The 16,408-nt window shown below is 34.2% G+C and overlaps 1 protein-coding gene across 1 annotated transcript; it reads left to right on the forward strand.

Moving 5' to 3' along the window:
- The first annotated feature begins 5,875 nt into the window (after positions 1-5,875).
- Positions 5,876-11,150, forward strand: LOC110856392 (venom dipeptidyl peptidase 4-like). The gene is made up of 14 exons (XM_035857010.1): positions 5,876-5,908; positions 6,014-6,175; positions 6,635-6,732; positions 6,887-7,013; positions 7,359-7,603; positions 8,085-8,328; positions 9,075-9,236; positions 9,775-9,836; positions 9,913-10,107; positions 10,234-10,290; positions 10,343-10,364; positions 10,424-10,499; positions 10,634-10,845; positions 10,930-11,150. The coding sequence occupies exons 1-14, from the start codon at positions 5,876-5,878 to the stop codon at positions 11,044-11,046; spliced, it is 1,812 nt and encodes a 603-aa protein (XP_035712903.1). The 3' UTR covers positions 11,047-11,150.
- The last annotated feature ends 5,258 nt before the right edge of the window (positions 11,151-16,408 follow it).

The following is a 16,408-nucleotide window of genomic DNA, read 5'->3' on the forward strand; positions in this document are numbered from 1 at the left end:
GAAAATCGGATCAAGGATTGCTGTCAAAAATTGTTGAAGAAAATGCGTGGAAAAGTAGTGATCCTGGATGACGAAACGTATGTTCCGGTTGACCCTTCAAATCTTCCAGGGCGTCATTTTTTTCATAGCTCGGATCCCTCTGAAGTGGCTTATGAAGAAAAAGTACGAAAAAAAGACAAATTTCCAAAGAAATATTGCATTTGGCAATGCATCTCCAGTCACGGACATGTATCAGACCCGGTAGTTCTCGAAGGGAATATCAATCAAGATATTTATCTGAAAAATTGCGTCAAGGCTGGATTGGAAGCATTTATTAATAGGTTTCACAAAAATGATAAAGTTTTGTTTTGGCCTGACCTCGCCACTTGTCACTATGCAAAGAAAGTGACCGAGTACCTCAGAAAGAAAAATATTGATTTCGTACCAAAAGATATCAACCCACCTAATGTACCCCAACTCCGCCCAATCGAAAAATTCTGGGCACGTTCTAAGTCAGTATACTCCCGGCTTCAAGATGTGCCTGACACCTTTCGAAAATTCAAAGGACGATGGAAGAAAATCACCTCGGAAGTGGCAAAAACTTCGGGAAAAAATTTAATGAAAAATCTTCGCAAGAAAATCGAACTAGTCGCCAACGGGGGTGTGGCGGCTAAATAATGTGGTGGTTAAATTATGTAGGTACGTATTTGGTATTATACATATGCAAAAAGTTTAAAATTCCGATAACTCATTGTGATTTTATGACCACATTTTCAGACCATTCCCATTCATTCCCGGACGTTCTTTAGTCTGACTATTTTTCGATACAAAAAGTATTCAGGAAGTTATTTAATGGCCTACAAATCTGACATCAGACAGAATTATCACTTTTTGAATTTTAAAAATCTTACTCAAAAACCATTCTGAAATTATATCCATTTGTCAAAAATTCAATAGAATATGCAACTCAATATTGCTCGAAATGCTACATATTTTATATAATTATGTTGTTAAATTTATGCTAATGCCTTAATTTTCATACGGAATTTGATTCTAAATTTCCCAAAATTATAGACTTTGCAAGGTATAAAATTTAAGAGATTCCAAAATATGAAGCAGGAAGATCCACCTAACTTTTCGTTTTATTTTAAACATATTCAAGAATTTTCTAAATGGTGTCTTAATTTGACAAAATTGCTTATTTCCGTTCCAATTTTTGTCCTAATATGTACCCACCTGGCAGGCTGACTTTATCCGGGATTAATCCCCTGCCACCCACCCGAGGTAACAAATTGATATAAATTTGATATAATTCGTTAGAAGACCGAGTTTGCAAAAATTTAGTCATGAAATGATAAAATTGTAGTTACTAAAATCTTCAATTTCATAGCTAAAGTCTTCCAGTTGAATTTAATTTTTTTAACTATTTTAAAACCGAGTTAGGTTTTGTTTAGAATACTTCCAAAATTAAGATGGCAAAATGAATTGTTTGACTTACTCATTTTCGTAATTCTTTAAATTTTGTGGATATATATATCTTTTCGAATTTGAGAAGTCGATCTTAATAGCTAGTTTCTAAATACACGTTTTTGAATAATTATAGTAAACGGGAAAAATATCAAAATTTTGGTGGGCTTACAATCCGTTAAATCAATTTCAGCATAGATCTCAACGTTTCGTTTTACAGAGGGTGTTTACAGATTTTGTGGAAAGATGATTTCATGGGTAAACTGCGAACCTATTTACCGCTTTGGCGCCAAATTTCGAACATGCAATCCCCAAGGTCACGGTCACATATGTACCAAATTTCAAATTTCTATCTTCAAAAATGAGCTCAAAAAGTGACCTCAAAGTAGAGGAATTGGTGAAAGGGATTTCCAAACAGCAGACATTTTTTTATCTCTGCCATTGAAAAGGCTTAGTTCTAGGCATCCAAGCCCAAAAAAATTCATCGGACTGGTGTCAGGTTACTTAAGATGTACCCCTGAAAAAGATGTCGAGGTCATTCCGGGGTTTTCCTTTAAATCTTGACCGTCCGGTTGGATAATTTCGGCCGTATATGAAAATGTCGCGTCGTGATGGATGCAAACTTTGTCAGGCTCTTCAAAATGCTTCTTTGCAATTTTGACCTCGAACAACTTATGTAAAACATTGTCCATAAAGTACTTCGAGTTTATTTTTGAATTAGACCCAACAGGTATCAACGTTAGCACTCCACGGTCCATCGTTGCATCTACCACCAGGAATCAGTCAGACAACTTTTCCTTCTTTTCAGACCCATGCTTTGAAATCTGCTTTCGGTCGGTTTTGCAGCAAATTATTTTTGTCCCGTTGAAGTTTTGAAGGCAGCAGAGTGTCCCGTCCAATGTGACGACAAAGTCGGAATTTTTATTCCCAACATGACCTTCAAACAGCCTCCGGCTGTTAGTTTTTTTGTTTACCATATGGGTAAATTTAAGTGCGCGGACTATCGCCTTCCTCTGCAAGGCTTTTTTAAAATTGTGCTATAAAATACGATTAACGTGTCCAGGAGACACCTGGGATTGCATTGTGACCTGTCTTTTGGTTGCAGGATTCTGATTGCCATCGTGGGGATCAATGTTCTTGAGGGTGGCAGAATTCATCGTTTTGAGGGGTATGCATTTCGTGGTATACGTTGGTCGGATGAAACTAATTACCGTCGTTTTATTACAAAATTAATACAATTATATGTGGGGGACACGATAAGATGGGTTCCAGATTTTTGGATTATCGTTTGGGCACTTTTCGCCGCCAAATTAGCTTCGGAAACCGCTTTTACGGTTCGTCCACTTTGGGCTAACTTTTAGGCGCCATCTTTGAAGATATGAATTCGAAACTTTGGGCAGATGTGGTCGTGACCTTCGAGATCGTGTGTGCCAAATTTGGCGCAAATTGGATCATGCGTTCACAAGTAATCCATGTAATTGTCTTTCCACAAAATCTGTAAACATCCTGTAATCGGGTGATCCGTCATTCGGTTTTTGGTGTTTATAAGAACACTTCAAAGGTCATGAATAGAGGGCTGCATTGCGATAGACATGCAAAAACATATTCGCAGAAATATGGATAATGCTTATTTAAAACTTAAAGGCCATATGTAAAATATAGCGGTTTATTTGTTAAACTTGTTTAATCATATTGTAGATTTCATTAGTAGGATATTAAAAACCCGGTGTTAATATTGTCACCGAACGGTGTGTATACATATTTAATTTTACCAAGCGGTGATAATATTTTTCACCGTATGGTGATAAATCTTGCTCCCATAGAGTCACAATAGTCACTCGGTGGTGTTAATTTTATAACCATTACATGACGATTAACACTGGGTTATTGAGAGTACTTGATTAATTCATTAATGATAGTTAAATCATTTAATTAAAGGGAAATTAAAATGTGTGCCAATTAGGGATTTAATTATGTCAGATTTTTATAACGTAGTAAATTTATGACAATTTATTTTGAAAAAGTTCTGTATCAAAAATTACGAAGAAACATTAAGTTTCTTCAAGACTTTTTGTCTTCAAGACATTTTACGAAAAATTCGAATTTGTCGAGTTTACAACTTCCCTCAAAACGAACGGATAATAAATTGTGGTCATTCAAATTAAAAAGTAAGGGCGGTACGTCGTATGACTATTTTTGTGAATTTGTATATATTATGTTACACTGTAGATCGGGTAGGGATCCTGTATAATTTTATTAATCGATTTTTACCTAGTGATTAAATAATGTTTTATTTTACTTCGAAAAAGAAAAACTTAAATACAAAAATTTCCAAATCATTTATCATTTTGTTCCAATATCGAGTAAGTATGTTGAACTTTTTCATACTAAATTATGCAATTATTAACACCGGCATGGGTAAAAATTTAAAATATATATATATGAACATATATACTATAAAGGATCATGCCATTCTAAATAGATTTTGTTTTTTGCTCTGAACTTACACCAAAAATGAATTTATAATATATTTAAGTCAATTAAAAATTGCTCATTACATAAATATCTGGGTTAAATGCTTCCCTTCAATTTAGAGTAACTTCATAAAATTTTGAAAACTATTATACACATGTAAATACATTCTTAAAAATCTGAGCAGTTATAAAAGTTTGAGTAACATAAATATCCAAGATCACCTCGTTTTGTTTCCCTTCTATAAATTAGTCACTTCGCACCTTAAGATTATTATGATCCACTTTTTTTTACTGAAATGTATTTACGTATGGATTTGTAACATGATTTTCTTTGTAAAGTTTGGCATCTTTATGATGATCTTTCAAAATTGTGCGTATCTCCATATCTAGTAAAATTTGCAAAATAATTTGTACAGTTTTAGATATAAAGTTTACAAATTTTCGACTGAAATGTTTTAAACTAACGCACATCTGTAACAATTAAGAAAAAAATTAATTTCGAAATGTTGCTATTTATCGTGACACTAATATTCAGGAAATTATTTAATGGTGCATAAATCTGGAAAAATTTCACTTTCAATTTTGTTTAATCTCACTCAAAAACATCCAGAAATTATATTGCTGTTATTAATTCTAATTAAACGAAATTGCCGACTCAGTGTGCTGTTGGAATAAATAGGTTTGTTACCCGAGTTTCTTTCGTTACCTTTGTAAATTTACTATCTTACGTTACAAAGATTATCGTGAAGCGCTTTATTAAATATTTTCTTAAGACAAATATTCAATTCCCCAAAGAGTGTTCGGCGTGGTTAAGAAAGACTTGATCAAGGTGAGAAATTCTGAAATAATACATTCGCCATTAAGCTAAAAGTGCGATATTTTGTAAAGTTGTTAAAACAAGGATTTCCCTCCCCACATAGTATTTTTTATAAATATGCCTAGATTGCTTCTTTAATTTGAATTTTGGGACAGAAATTGAACCACAGAAATTTCAATTGGTGAAATCAAAAATCATCATTTTGGGATTTTTTAAAAATTTATACGAGTAATAATATGTTAACTTTTTGTGGAGACAACTTTCCTTTTATTTTCCATGAATATATTGAAAATGTACTTTTCTCAAGTTTAAGGTACCACAAGAGGTTGAATATTTCAATTTTTTCTGGACTTAGCAACATGATTTTTTAGAGAAAATGAGTCAAGACATGAAGTACGGCTCCGCATAACAACAAGGGCATTGGGGCATTTTTAAGAGCTCCCCGAGATGGAGGGGATGGACTTTAAGGTCATAATGGTTGTTATTTGGAATCATTATATATTTCTGCAGGGTGTATAATCGGTTTGTGGGCTCATTTGTGTCTGGTAAAGAGATGTGAACCATTTTTGTCCTCAGAAACATAAAATAATATGGAGGGGCAAGTATAGAAATGCTATTTCGAAAAGTATGGAAGACAATATGGAAATGAGACCCATTATGCTCCCCAAGTAAAACTATTTCGCACGATGTGGGAGTCGTCCCACGTTTGTGCTCCGTATGGTTTTGACGCTAGGACGTTTTAAAAAAAATTCATCATGGTCGACTATTTTGGATATAAATACGTAAGTATAAGTAACAGCAGAAGGGGACATTTACCAAAATTTAGAGTAGTAATTTTTTTACAAAATTTATATTTGAACCAAATTTCTACCTACTATAATTTCTGAGAAAATTACAATCAAACTGAGTGGTATAATTCCTTGCCAACTCTCTTGTGGTACCTTAAAACTGTTCTGCAAATTTTTAAAATTATGTTCGGCTGTTGGGTTTACATTTATGAAACCCAGCTTTTTAGATTAAATATTAGTAAGGTCAAATGAATTTGTTGGCAAAGCATTTAAAAATTGAATTAAAAATAATATGAATAAATGAATTTTAAATGAATGAATAGTAAATGAATGATAAATGAATGAAAAAGATGAGCAGAATTTGGTGGCACACCACTAAAAAAGTATACTGACAATGATGATGATAATAAATGAATTATAAATGAATAAATAATGCACGAATGAATAAATAATGCACGAATGAATGATAATGAATGATTTCCACACAGAGGAAATGTACGGAAGTCCGGTGGCCATGTGGTTTTAGTTCGAGCCTTGCATTCGTCCGGTTTGACGACTCCGGGGTTGACTTTTACCAGTGGCCGCTCTACGGAGAACCCGGCGTTAGGGATACCGTCTACCCGGTTTATGAACCACTCCGATACCCAAAGGTATTCTACACTCTTAAAAATAATAGTAGCCTTTTTTCAAAAGAATATGCACTCCAAATTTTATATTAGAATAATTATACGTACTCAATCCAGCGTATAACTTGATCTTTATTTAGCTAACGTTACTCTGGATTTATTTTATTTTAACTGATTAAGAATTCATAATGTCTTTACTTTTCAACAACGTAGCATTATTTTTTAGAAAACAGCTTAGTTTACATAACATAGTAAAAAAATAAATCGTAGTCTACATATTCAATTCTCTGATGAAACAAGGAACAAACAATTTTTTTTAAAGGGGCTACTAATCTCGGCCAAGAAAGCTAATAGTTCTGTTAATTAAATGCTTAAAACCAAAAATTTTAGCAAGGGTTAGTTGTTTCTGGATAAACAGCATAGAGTAAAATTAAAAAGCGAAATTAACACATTTCTAATCTGAAAGGTTGTTTTTGTTTGCAGGCTGGCCGTGATAATCCCATTGTTTCACTTCACATTCTAAAATTGGATGATCCCACTGCCATTCGACAAGTGGTCTACCCTCCCGGGCAAGATGTGGAGTAAGAGTTTCCAAATCTATTCATTTACATATACTCAATATTTAGGATACATATATGCGTAGATCAAACACATGTTGATCGTCAAAAACGCCTCTACACTGCATCCAAGGTACAAACATAGCACCGATTTTTCTGATTCTAATTCTCACGACAGATTGCAATATTACATCGCCACCATCACGTGGGCCACAGCGGACCAAGTGATTATTCAAAACCTCAACCGAAACCAAGATAAAACGGTTTGGAACCTTTGTAGCGCGGCAAGTGGGATTTGTTCCGAGGTAATGACAAGTATTTATATAGGTACCTTATAATTTTACGGTATGGAGTAGATGACGATGTATGTATTTAATTCTAAATATCATGCAGTGATTTGAATTTAGTTTCCGCTTAAAAATAATCATTCAAGATGAAATACAGAGACCGTAGAAATTTTAAAGTCTGAAACAAATCTCGATTTTCGTGCCAATTTTTTTTAAGACTTAATATAATTCCCGCTTAAAGAATAATCATTCAAGATAAAATTACCAGACCGTTGACTGTGGCAATCTAAAAGTCTAAATTAAATTTAAATTTTCGTGCTAATTGATCTTAGACTTTGCTTTAACAAACCCCTTGTACAATAGGTGCTTGAGAGGTGGGCGACAACTCCTGTCGGTTGGTGGGACCCGCATCGGCCCCTCGTTTCTCGGGACGGATCAAAATTCCTCACCTTTGTAAATGCCCAACAATCCACGGACCCTAACAAGAGGTTATACCGACACGTGGTCTCCATCAATTCGGTCCCGCCAAATCCGGAATTGCAACCCCTGACGGAGGGTGCCTTCCATGTGGATGCCATCCTTGGCTGGGATGTAGATAACAACAAATTGTGAGCATAAAATTCAGTCTAAAAATATTTTTGGGAAACATGTACTACTTAGTCAATTTTGTGAAGGTTACACAATTTAATAATTATGCTTTTATAATTTTATAAAATAATAAGGAATTTTGACGATTAATAGACAGAAATTTCGAGTTAAGGGCTTTATGTAAATTTTCGTGCACGAGCTAAATATATTGTTAGATATATATTGCTAAATATATTTAGTCCTTAAATCCTTTAATTCACATTACAAAGTTTACAAAATTACAGAATTACAAAATTACAAAATTTGGACATGTTTCTTTTTAATGTAAAATTATCTTTGCAAACGTCCAGAAATGTAAATAGTATCATAAAATTTTGCGGATTTATATTTTTCTCTTAATCTTACCAAATTTCGAAGTCGACAATTTTTTTCCGAAATTTCGCAATGTTCGCAAATTTCTTCAATTTCCCCATCACTAAATTAAATGAAACGTCGTCACAGATACGTTTCCGGGACTGGATTTCATCCAGAAACGTCTCCGTTGGGAGATCCTAGCGAACGTCATGTCTACTCCATTGCTACCACTGGACCAAACTCGCCCCCAGAATGTATCAGTTGTACCGTTCTGACCAGCACGAACGAAGAATGTCGCTCGCATTCGGTTTCATTCAGCGCAAATTTCAAATTCTACATGCACACCTGTCGAGGACCTGGTGTTCCCGAGGTCACTACAAGATTCACTTCGGTGAGTGAAAATTAATTTTATTAATTTCAGTTTAGGTGAAGGGGCCGTCCATAAATTACGTAATGCGAGAGGGGGGAGGGGGGTCTAAGGCTCCAATAATATCGTGCCTATGTTACACATGTTAAAGGGGGGAGGGGGGTCTAGAAAATCGCGAATTTTGCGTTACGTAATTTATGGATGGCCCCGAAGTTACAATACAAAACTTTCACGTGTAAAACTCAGATCTAGGTGGGACAAATGTTCATCATAAAAAACGGATCCCTATATTTTTCAAATTTTCAGAAATTTGAATTTGAGGCTCTAATTTTAAACTTTTCAATTCAAAACATCGGATTTCCCAACACCTGTAATTTTTGAATTTGTGTTGGAATTAAAAGGTACTCTATTTCCACGGCAAGTTGAACCCGGAGATATGGGAGACTAAACTCAGTTCAACGTTAATAAGCATGGGCCGGGATTTAGTCTTCCATATCTCTTAGTTCAACTTGCCGTGGATAGACTATATGTTATCTTTTGTCTCGAATAAAGTGAAATTGGTCCCAGGTAAACCTGAGTTGGACAAATGAAAGACCTTAATTATGAATGCTCCAAATTTTGCAAGTGTGGAAAAATTATTTGCAATCAAAGTAAACGTTTATAAACCGGGCAGCAAAGTTAATAATCCTCAAGTTGATAATTTTCTGAAAGTCGATCACCAAAAATGAATGTTACAAAATTATTCGCAATTTTATTTTTACTCCACCCAGAACAACTCAATCGCTTCTGTTTGGAACGACAACGCTCTAGTTCGTGAACGACTCGCAACCAAGCTCCTGCCATCCTTGAGGGAAATGGAGGTCGACCTTCCACTCAGTTACAAGGCTAAAGTCCGTCTCTATTGTGGGCGTTGGTCTTCCCGTGGGCGCTTGGTAGGTCAGAGGTGAGTGCAGTCGGGACGGACTGGGATGAATGTTCCGGAAGGACACCACACAGTTTGGGGGCGTAAGGCCGTATGTACGATCGGCAGCCCCACTTATGATGTGAGATACACGAAAGTTAATGTTTTATCGGATTTAGCACTCGAAATCGGTCACCGAAATATAATATGCGTCACCCCGAGAGTTATTGTTTTTACATAGCAACTAGTTATCAATTTATTTTACGTAGCCGTAGGATTTTACATTTAGGTATTAAGAAACCAAAATATATTTAGAGGTTGTAGATATTATAGAATTATGGGGGACTTTTAGGATGGCAGTTGTGGAGAGAGGAGATACGTCTTGGTAGACGCCGGAACTCCGTCTGCCAGGATTCTTGGACAGAAGACAGTATATGTCCTTGTTGAAGGAGACGATGTCCTTCAGTCGATGTATGGATAATTTGGAGTGACTGGCCGGTCGAGATATCAATGTATGAATATGGAGACGAGGAAGAGATAGGAGGGGAGGATGCATATGATATGCATAGTTCCCTCACTATCTCCCGCCTAATTTTGATGAAAGTAAACAATACCCACTTCTCGTGGAAGTGTAAGTTTCCAAATTTCAAATCAATTTATTTATCAATTTATAAAATTAAAAATCTCGACATTATGTAACCACGTAGTTATGCGGGCCCTGATTCGCAGAAAATCACGCAAGATTACGGCATCAATTGGGGTTCATATTTGGCCAGTTCGAAAGAAGTAATTTTCGCAAATATCGATGGCCGCGGTTCTGCAAGACAGTCTGCAGAACAAAAGTTTGCTGTTTACAGGAATTTAGGATCTGTTGAAGTTGAGGATCAAATATCGGTGACAAAGTAAGCTCAAAGTTGTTAATCGTGGATTTTTCGTGAATTCATTTTTACTCTAATTATCCAAAAAATTAGAGTTTGATTAAAACCTAATGCTAAATTGGGTGCCCTTCTAATAAATAAATATTTTAGGCACCTTATCAACACCTTGAGTTTTATTAACCCGAATAAGACGGCGGATATGCGACGGCAATGGTAATTAAACTTATGTGTGATTTCTACTGAAGTACATAAAACCTAGATGTCCTAGAAACACGATAAAAGTTTTGTACAACTCTATGAAACCTGTGTAAATTTATACAAAGAAAATTTTTCGTTTTAGGCGCTTGGAAAAGACAACGAGAACGTGTTCAAATGTGGTATTTCCGGCGCTCCAGTTTCCAGCTGGTTGTACTATGGTGAACTAACAATAAAACAGCACAACCTACCTATATTAATTAAGCAAATTTTGTGTTATTGGCTACACTACGTCGGATGGTTTTCGTAGTATTCCACACCACCGTCTAACGTTTTTATGTTTTTATATATCCAGATACGATTTACACCGAGCGATACATGGGGCTTCCAACCGTTGAAGACAATTGGGAGGGTTACAACCAATCCTCCGTGATGGCAAATATGGCAGGAATTGCTAACAAAGAGTTTCTCTTGATCCATGGCAACGCAGATGACAACGTTCACTACCAGAACTCCATGATGCTGGCGAGAGCCCTCGAGCAGGCTGATATCTTATTTACTGCATTGGTTAGTTAAATTGTCCACTTTTCTTTCATTGATTTTATAGCTATACATAGTCCGTGGTACTGATTATAAAATTTTATAATGTAGAGTTATCCAGAAGAAAATCACAGAGTTAACGGACCCGGCATGCAACGCCATCTTTACCACTCATGTAAACATTTCTTAACCAGGAACGCCTGCTTTGGACCACTTGGAAACCCATGAAATGCTTAAATTTATAAATATACTTAGCGGGTAGTGACATTGATTGATATATGCTAACAGTATGTATGCTTAACCCCAACTAAATATCATGCAAATTTTTTGCTTCAGGAATAAATAAAAAGAACTAAAAGCAATTTACAAAATATGTAATTCGTTTCCAAGAAATTATTTTCTACTACACTGATTTTGATCATTTATAATTTCCTGGTATAGTAATGATTAAAATATTTATGCCACGTCATCGTTACTAACAATATGGAAATTAAATTTGTTGCATATTTACATAGATAATTTTAGTCTCGTGGAAACCAAATCGAGAAATTTCTAAAACATTTACACGTATTAATTAGTGCCAATAACACCCTTGCGGGAAAAATCTGCCCATTGAGTACATTACACGTACTATCAAGATGTTAGATTACTAATGGATACGCTTAAAGCTAAATATTCGATTTGAATTAAACCAGCATAGAAATTTTAATTCAACACCTTTAAATATGTAAGATTCGTATGGAATGGAAGCTTGTTATGAAACACTGATACGGTAAATTATTTATTCGGTTCTGATTTAGTGTCCCTGATGCTACTTTCCGCCATTGACTTGACACTAGGTAAACAACTAGTGCTCCCTACATGTATTCCAAACCGGAAAATCATTACGATTTCTCAACTCGTTATAACCATACCCCGGCTAAATATTTTTTTATAAAGCCCGAAATATTTATTTTATATTTTTGAAAAAAATGCCAAAATATTTATTAAAAAATATTTCTATTCGAACGTTAAAAGACTCGTAAATTCAAGTTTCAGCTATAATTCATCACTTGGTACACAAATTAGGCCGAGATAATTAGATTTTAATTATGATCATCATCATGCAAAAGCGCAAAGGTAGAAAAAAGTTAATTTTAAGACTTGTTGTCCGCATTGGCTCAAAACACATTTGTATTTTCAAAATACTTCGATTATTTTGTATTTAAATACAAAATACAAAATACGAATTTTGTATTTTCAAAATACAATTGTATTTAGAATACATGCATTTTGACCATCCCTGGTTGTGGGGCTCTATTAAAATGCAAAAAGTGTAGAAGGATTGGACTCCATGGGGCCCATTGTGTCCACCACACCCACTCGAAGGAGTGCAAGCTGCGAAAATTGCCGCACTAAAATCATCGCCAAAATTTGCTCAGATTTTGAAAATATTTACTTTTTTTAATTTCAGATAGTGCTCTATCCAATAGCAAACTCAGTTTTTTTTCTTAATTTCGAATTTTTTCGATACATACCCATAGTCAGAAAATTTTTTACAATAAAGAAAATTTCAAAAAAGCTGAGTTTGCTATTGGATATGATAGAGCAACTATCTGAGATCACAAAAATGAACTTATTTTCAAAATCTGAGCAAAACTCGAATTTTGGCGATGATTAAAGTGCGACAATTTTCGCAGATTTCACTCGTTTGAGTGAGTGTGGCGGACGCAATTGGCCCCATGGCGTCGAATCCTTCTTCGCTTTTCTATGGTCATAGAGCCCCACAACAAAGGAGTTCGACTACTTGAGACCTTCTCCTCGTCAGCTTCAGGTTGAAACCTTGAACCGATGTTATTGCATTTCTTGTCGTTCCTTCATGTACACATTGGTGTAATGTCATGAAAATAAGAAATTACGAAAAAGTAAAAAAAAAATCAAAAAATTCAAACAAAAACATTAAAAAATCAAAAAAATACTACAAAAAACCAAAATATCACGAAAAAAAATATATTTTCTTAAAAATGACGAAATATTGCCAAAAATATTTATCTGTATATTTACGAAAAGTCCAAAATATTTTTTTTAATTGAAAACATTTTTGAATTTTAGATAATCACAAGTGTTGATAAACAACCCTACAAAGTTTGGAGGTCGACGTGTTCGAAATGAAAAAGTCAAAAATAAATAAAGACCCGGGGTATGGTTATAACTCAAATAGAATGATGCTTTGTGTTGTTATGACTACAAATTTCAGTTGCTTAGTTGAATGCACATACAAAGTAGACAATCGAAACGAATTTTATGCATGTTTACATGTGTAAATAATTTATAATAAATTGTCAAATGCGAAATCGAACGAGCTTGGGTGTGATTTGTGGGGTGATTTATTTTTTTTTGGGTTTTTAGATGGTGCAACAGATATTCATCGAATTATCAAATCATACATATTCATATGTAAATACTTGTTAAACCAGGTTTGAATAGGGAAATTATTATATTGTAACCTAGCAATATCTTGACGAATTATATAATTAAAGTATCAAAATCATTATTTAAACGAAGATAAAATTAAGCATACAGTTCGTTATAAAAAATAAACACCACTGTTACATGAACAAGAATAAATTATCCGTAAATATTGCAATGTGTCAACTTTAGTATTATAACTAGGTTTCAAAAATATCCATTAAATAATAATCTTCAGGAAACAGGAATGAATGTACCAATACATTAAATCTATCTACATATTTACAAATAAACCGTGTCTCTTTAATTAGTTCCAATTTTAGCGCTTAACTACGTTACACACAATTCAGTATTTTTTTCTAAATATCTATTGTTTTATTATTTATTTCATTTTGCTATAAGTACTTCCTCAAGAAATTTAGAAGGTTATTGTAAAATATAAATAATTAATTAATTCATAGAGATTTAGCCAAACCAGAAAGGCTGTCAGGAAAAATTTGGTTCACCTCCATTAATTAGACTTGGGTTTAAATATATATGATTATAAATAAATGTCATGCCACAAATGTTTAGCACAACTTAATCTCTCCAATTAGAAAACGAGAGGTCAAAGTCATCAAGATCGATTATCTCATATGCTGGCGTTGTTAGAGCCACATTTGTGGTGGTGGTGGCGAGGTCATCTTCAGTGACAGGTGTGTTCGTTGTGGGGTCATTTTTAGTAATCGGGGTGGTTGTTATGGGGTAATTTTTAGTAATCGGGGTGTTTTTTTGGGGGTAATTTCTAGTAATCGGGGTGGTTGTTGTGGGGTCATCTTCAGGGGCTGGGGTGGGGTTATTTCCGGTGCTGGTGGTCGTGAGGATTATTTGTGTTGTTGTGGAGTTTTCAGTTACAGTCGAATTTGCGTCTCCAGTTTTATTTCCATCGTGCTGAAAATGAATTTTGCAATCCATCTCATCTGACCCATCTTCACAGTCCACGTACGAGTCGCACATCTCAAATTTGTAGACATACTGAAGGTCCGACTTGCAAAGAAAATGGGATCTCACGATCCAAAAAACACGATCTCATTGTATATATCTATCTTAATAATATGGAAAATGCAATTATTTTGCAAAGTTCAACATATTGGATAATTGGGGCCCAAAATCGAGACAGCGGCCAAATTCTAGTCCAAAATAATTTTTAAAATTATTTCCAGTGATATTTGACCAAGTTTGAACGATTTTGACATAAAACTCAAAATTTGCAAAAAAATTCGCACATTTTGGCTCGTATCGCGAAAACTGACCATGCGCCCCCCCAATATTATTTCAGATTCTTTATGTACACAAAATTACGGAAATTTTAAGCCATCAAACTTTCGAGTGCGAAAAAACACGATCTCATTGTATATATCTATCTTAATAATTTGCGTAGTTTCATAAAGTTTACAAAAATTCGATATGGGAATGCCCCAATCCTAAAAGTTGTTTGCCAGCTAAGAAGATGAATCTGGTTCTTTCTTGGCACAAAAACAGTCTTAAAATTGTTTAATAGCGCACAAATCTGACAAAATTGGGTCGTTTGAATGTTTCAATTCTACCTCAGAAACCATGCAGAAATTATATTTCTGTTAGAATATACCTCCTCAAAATTTACCGTGTTACTCGAAATCCTTTACATATTTGAAATAATTATGTTATTAATTTTTTATTTTATTACGCAATGTCATAATTTGAATTGAATCCAAATTTCCGAAAATTATAAACTTGCCAAAGTTTAATTTCATGAAGTACGCAGATTGCAAATATTTGACCAATCCTAAGCTTTCTTAACTAGGCAGTATACAGGGAAACCATCTAAATAGCTTATTGGTGGGGTAAGGCATACTCTTTTTGTATCTGGCGTAAAAACTTCACATAATTATCATTACGCAACTTTTACATTTCTTAATTGCTCAAAAACTCATGCAGAAATTATGTTTAGGGCGAAAATTAATGAAAGGAGTACAATCTCGAAATTCAAGTTGCACTCAATCTTTCCAAGTTTTTGTACCGATTTCAAATCGAAATTTTCAAAAAATTGGAAACTTTACAAAATTTAAGTAAATTATTTCACAATTTCAAGATTCATATTGCCACACATTCTGTCCTCATGCCATGAACTTCGACTTTGCCGGATAAGGCCTTGTCATCGTTGTTATGATAATGATGATTTTCATCAAGACGGAATCCAACCCAAGGTATTTTACGTTATCTTAAAAACGTGATGACCGTGTGCGTATAATTTGACGTTTCATGCACTCAAAATAGGGTAGTAATGAATCATTACCATGCGGAATGACTATTTGTCTCTACCAAGTCGGTTACGATTTGTCGTATAAATGGTAATAATAACTTCAGGGAAATTCAAATTCATTACCAAATATTAAGGAAGTGAATACCATTATGTATTAAATTTGAATTTCCCTGAACTTATTATCGCCATTTCTACGACAAATCGTTACCGACGTGGTAGAGCCACATAGTCATTCCGCCTGGTAATGATTCATTACTACCTTATTTGAGTGTGCATTTTGAGGTCAATTAGAAATGTCATTTTTCAGTTATTTTCCTCAAGGTGTCAGTTTAAGATGAGAAATTCTGAAATAAGAGATTCTCCATTGAGCCAAGACATTTTGTAAAATTTGTGATTTTCAAAGTTTTATTAAGTTTACAAACATTCGTAATCTTTAATCCGTCTTGAAAAATTATATGACAGAAAACAAGTATCTTAATCTTTATTGGAACCAAAACAGCCCGAAAATTGTTGAATGGCGTACAACTTACAATTTTGTGGCAGACATTTTTTATAAAGTTTACAAAATCCGACAGAAATGGACTCTTGGGAATAATCTAATTTGTTGTTTCACTATAAAAATATACTAGAATTTTGTAAATGGAGTACGAACTCGACAAAAATGGTCAATTTTCGACTCTTTTAATTGTTCCAAATCAAGCAGAAATTAACGAAAATTGCACAAACTAGAAATTCATTGTATTTCTTCTAAATTTAAATTGTATTCAAGCTGGCATAATTTGGATGCCAAATTTAAAATCAAAATTTCCAAAAATTAGACACTTCTGCTCTGCTAAAAAAACATGCAGAAAGCATATTATT

This window comes from Folsomia candida, unplaced genomic scaffold, assembly GCF_002217175.1.
Source record: "Folsomia candida strain VU population unplaced genomic scaffold, ASM221717v1 Fcan01_Sc015, whole genome shotgun sequence".
NCBI classification, from domain to species: domain Eukaryota; kingdom Metazoa; phylum Arthropoda; class Collembola; order Entomobryomorpha; family Isotomidae; genus Folsomia; species Folsomia candida.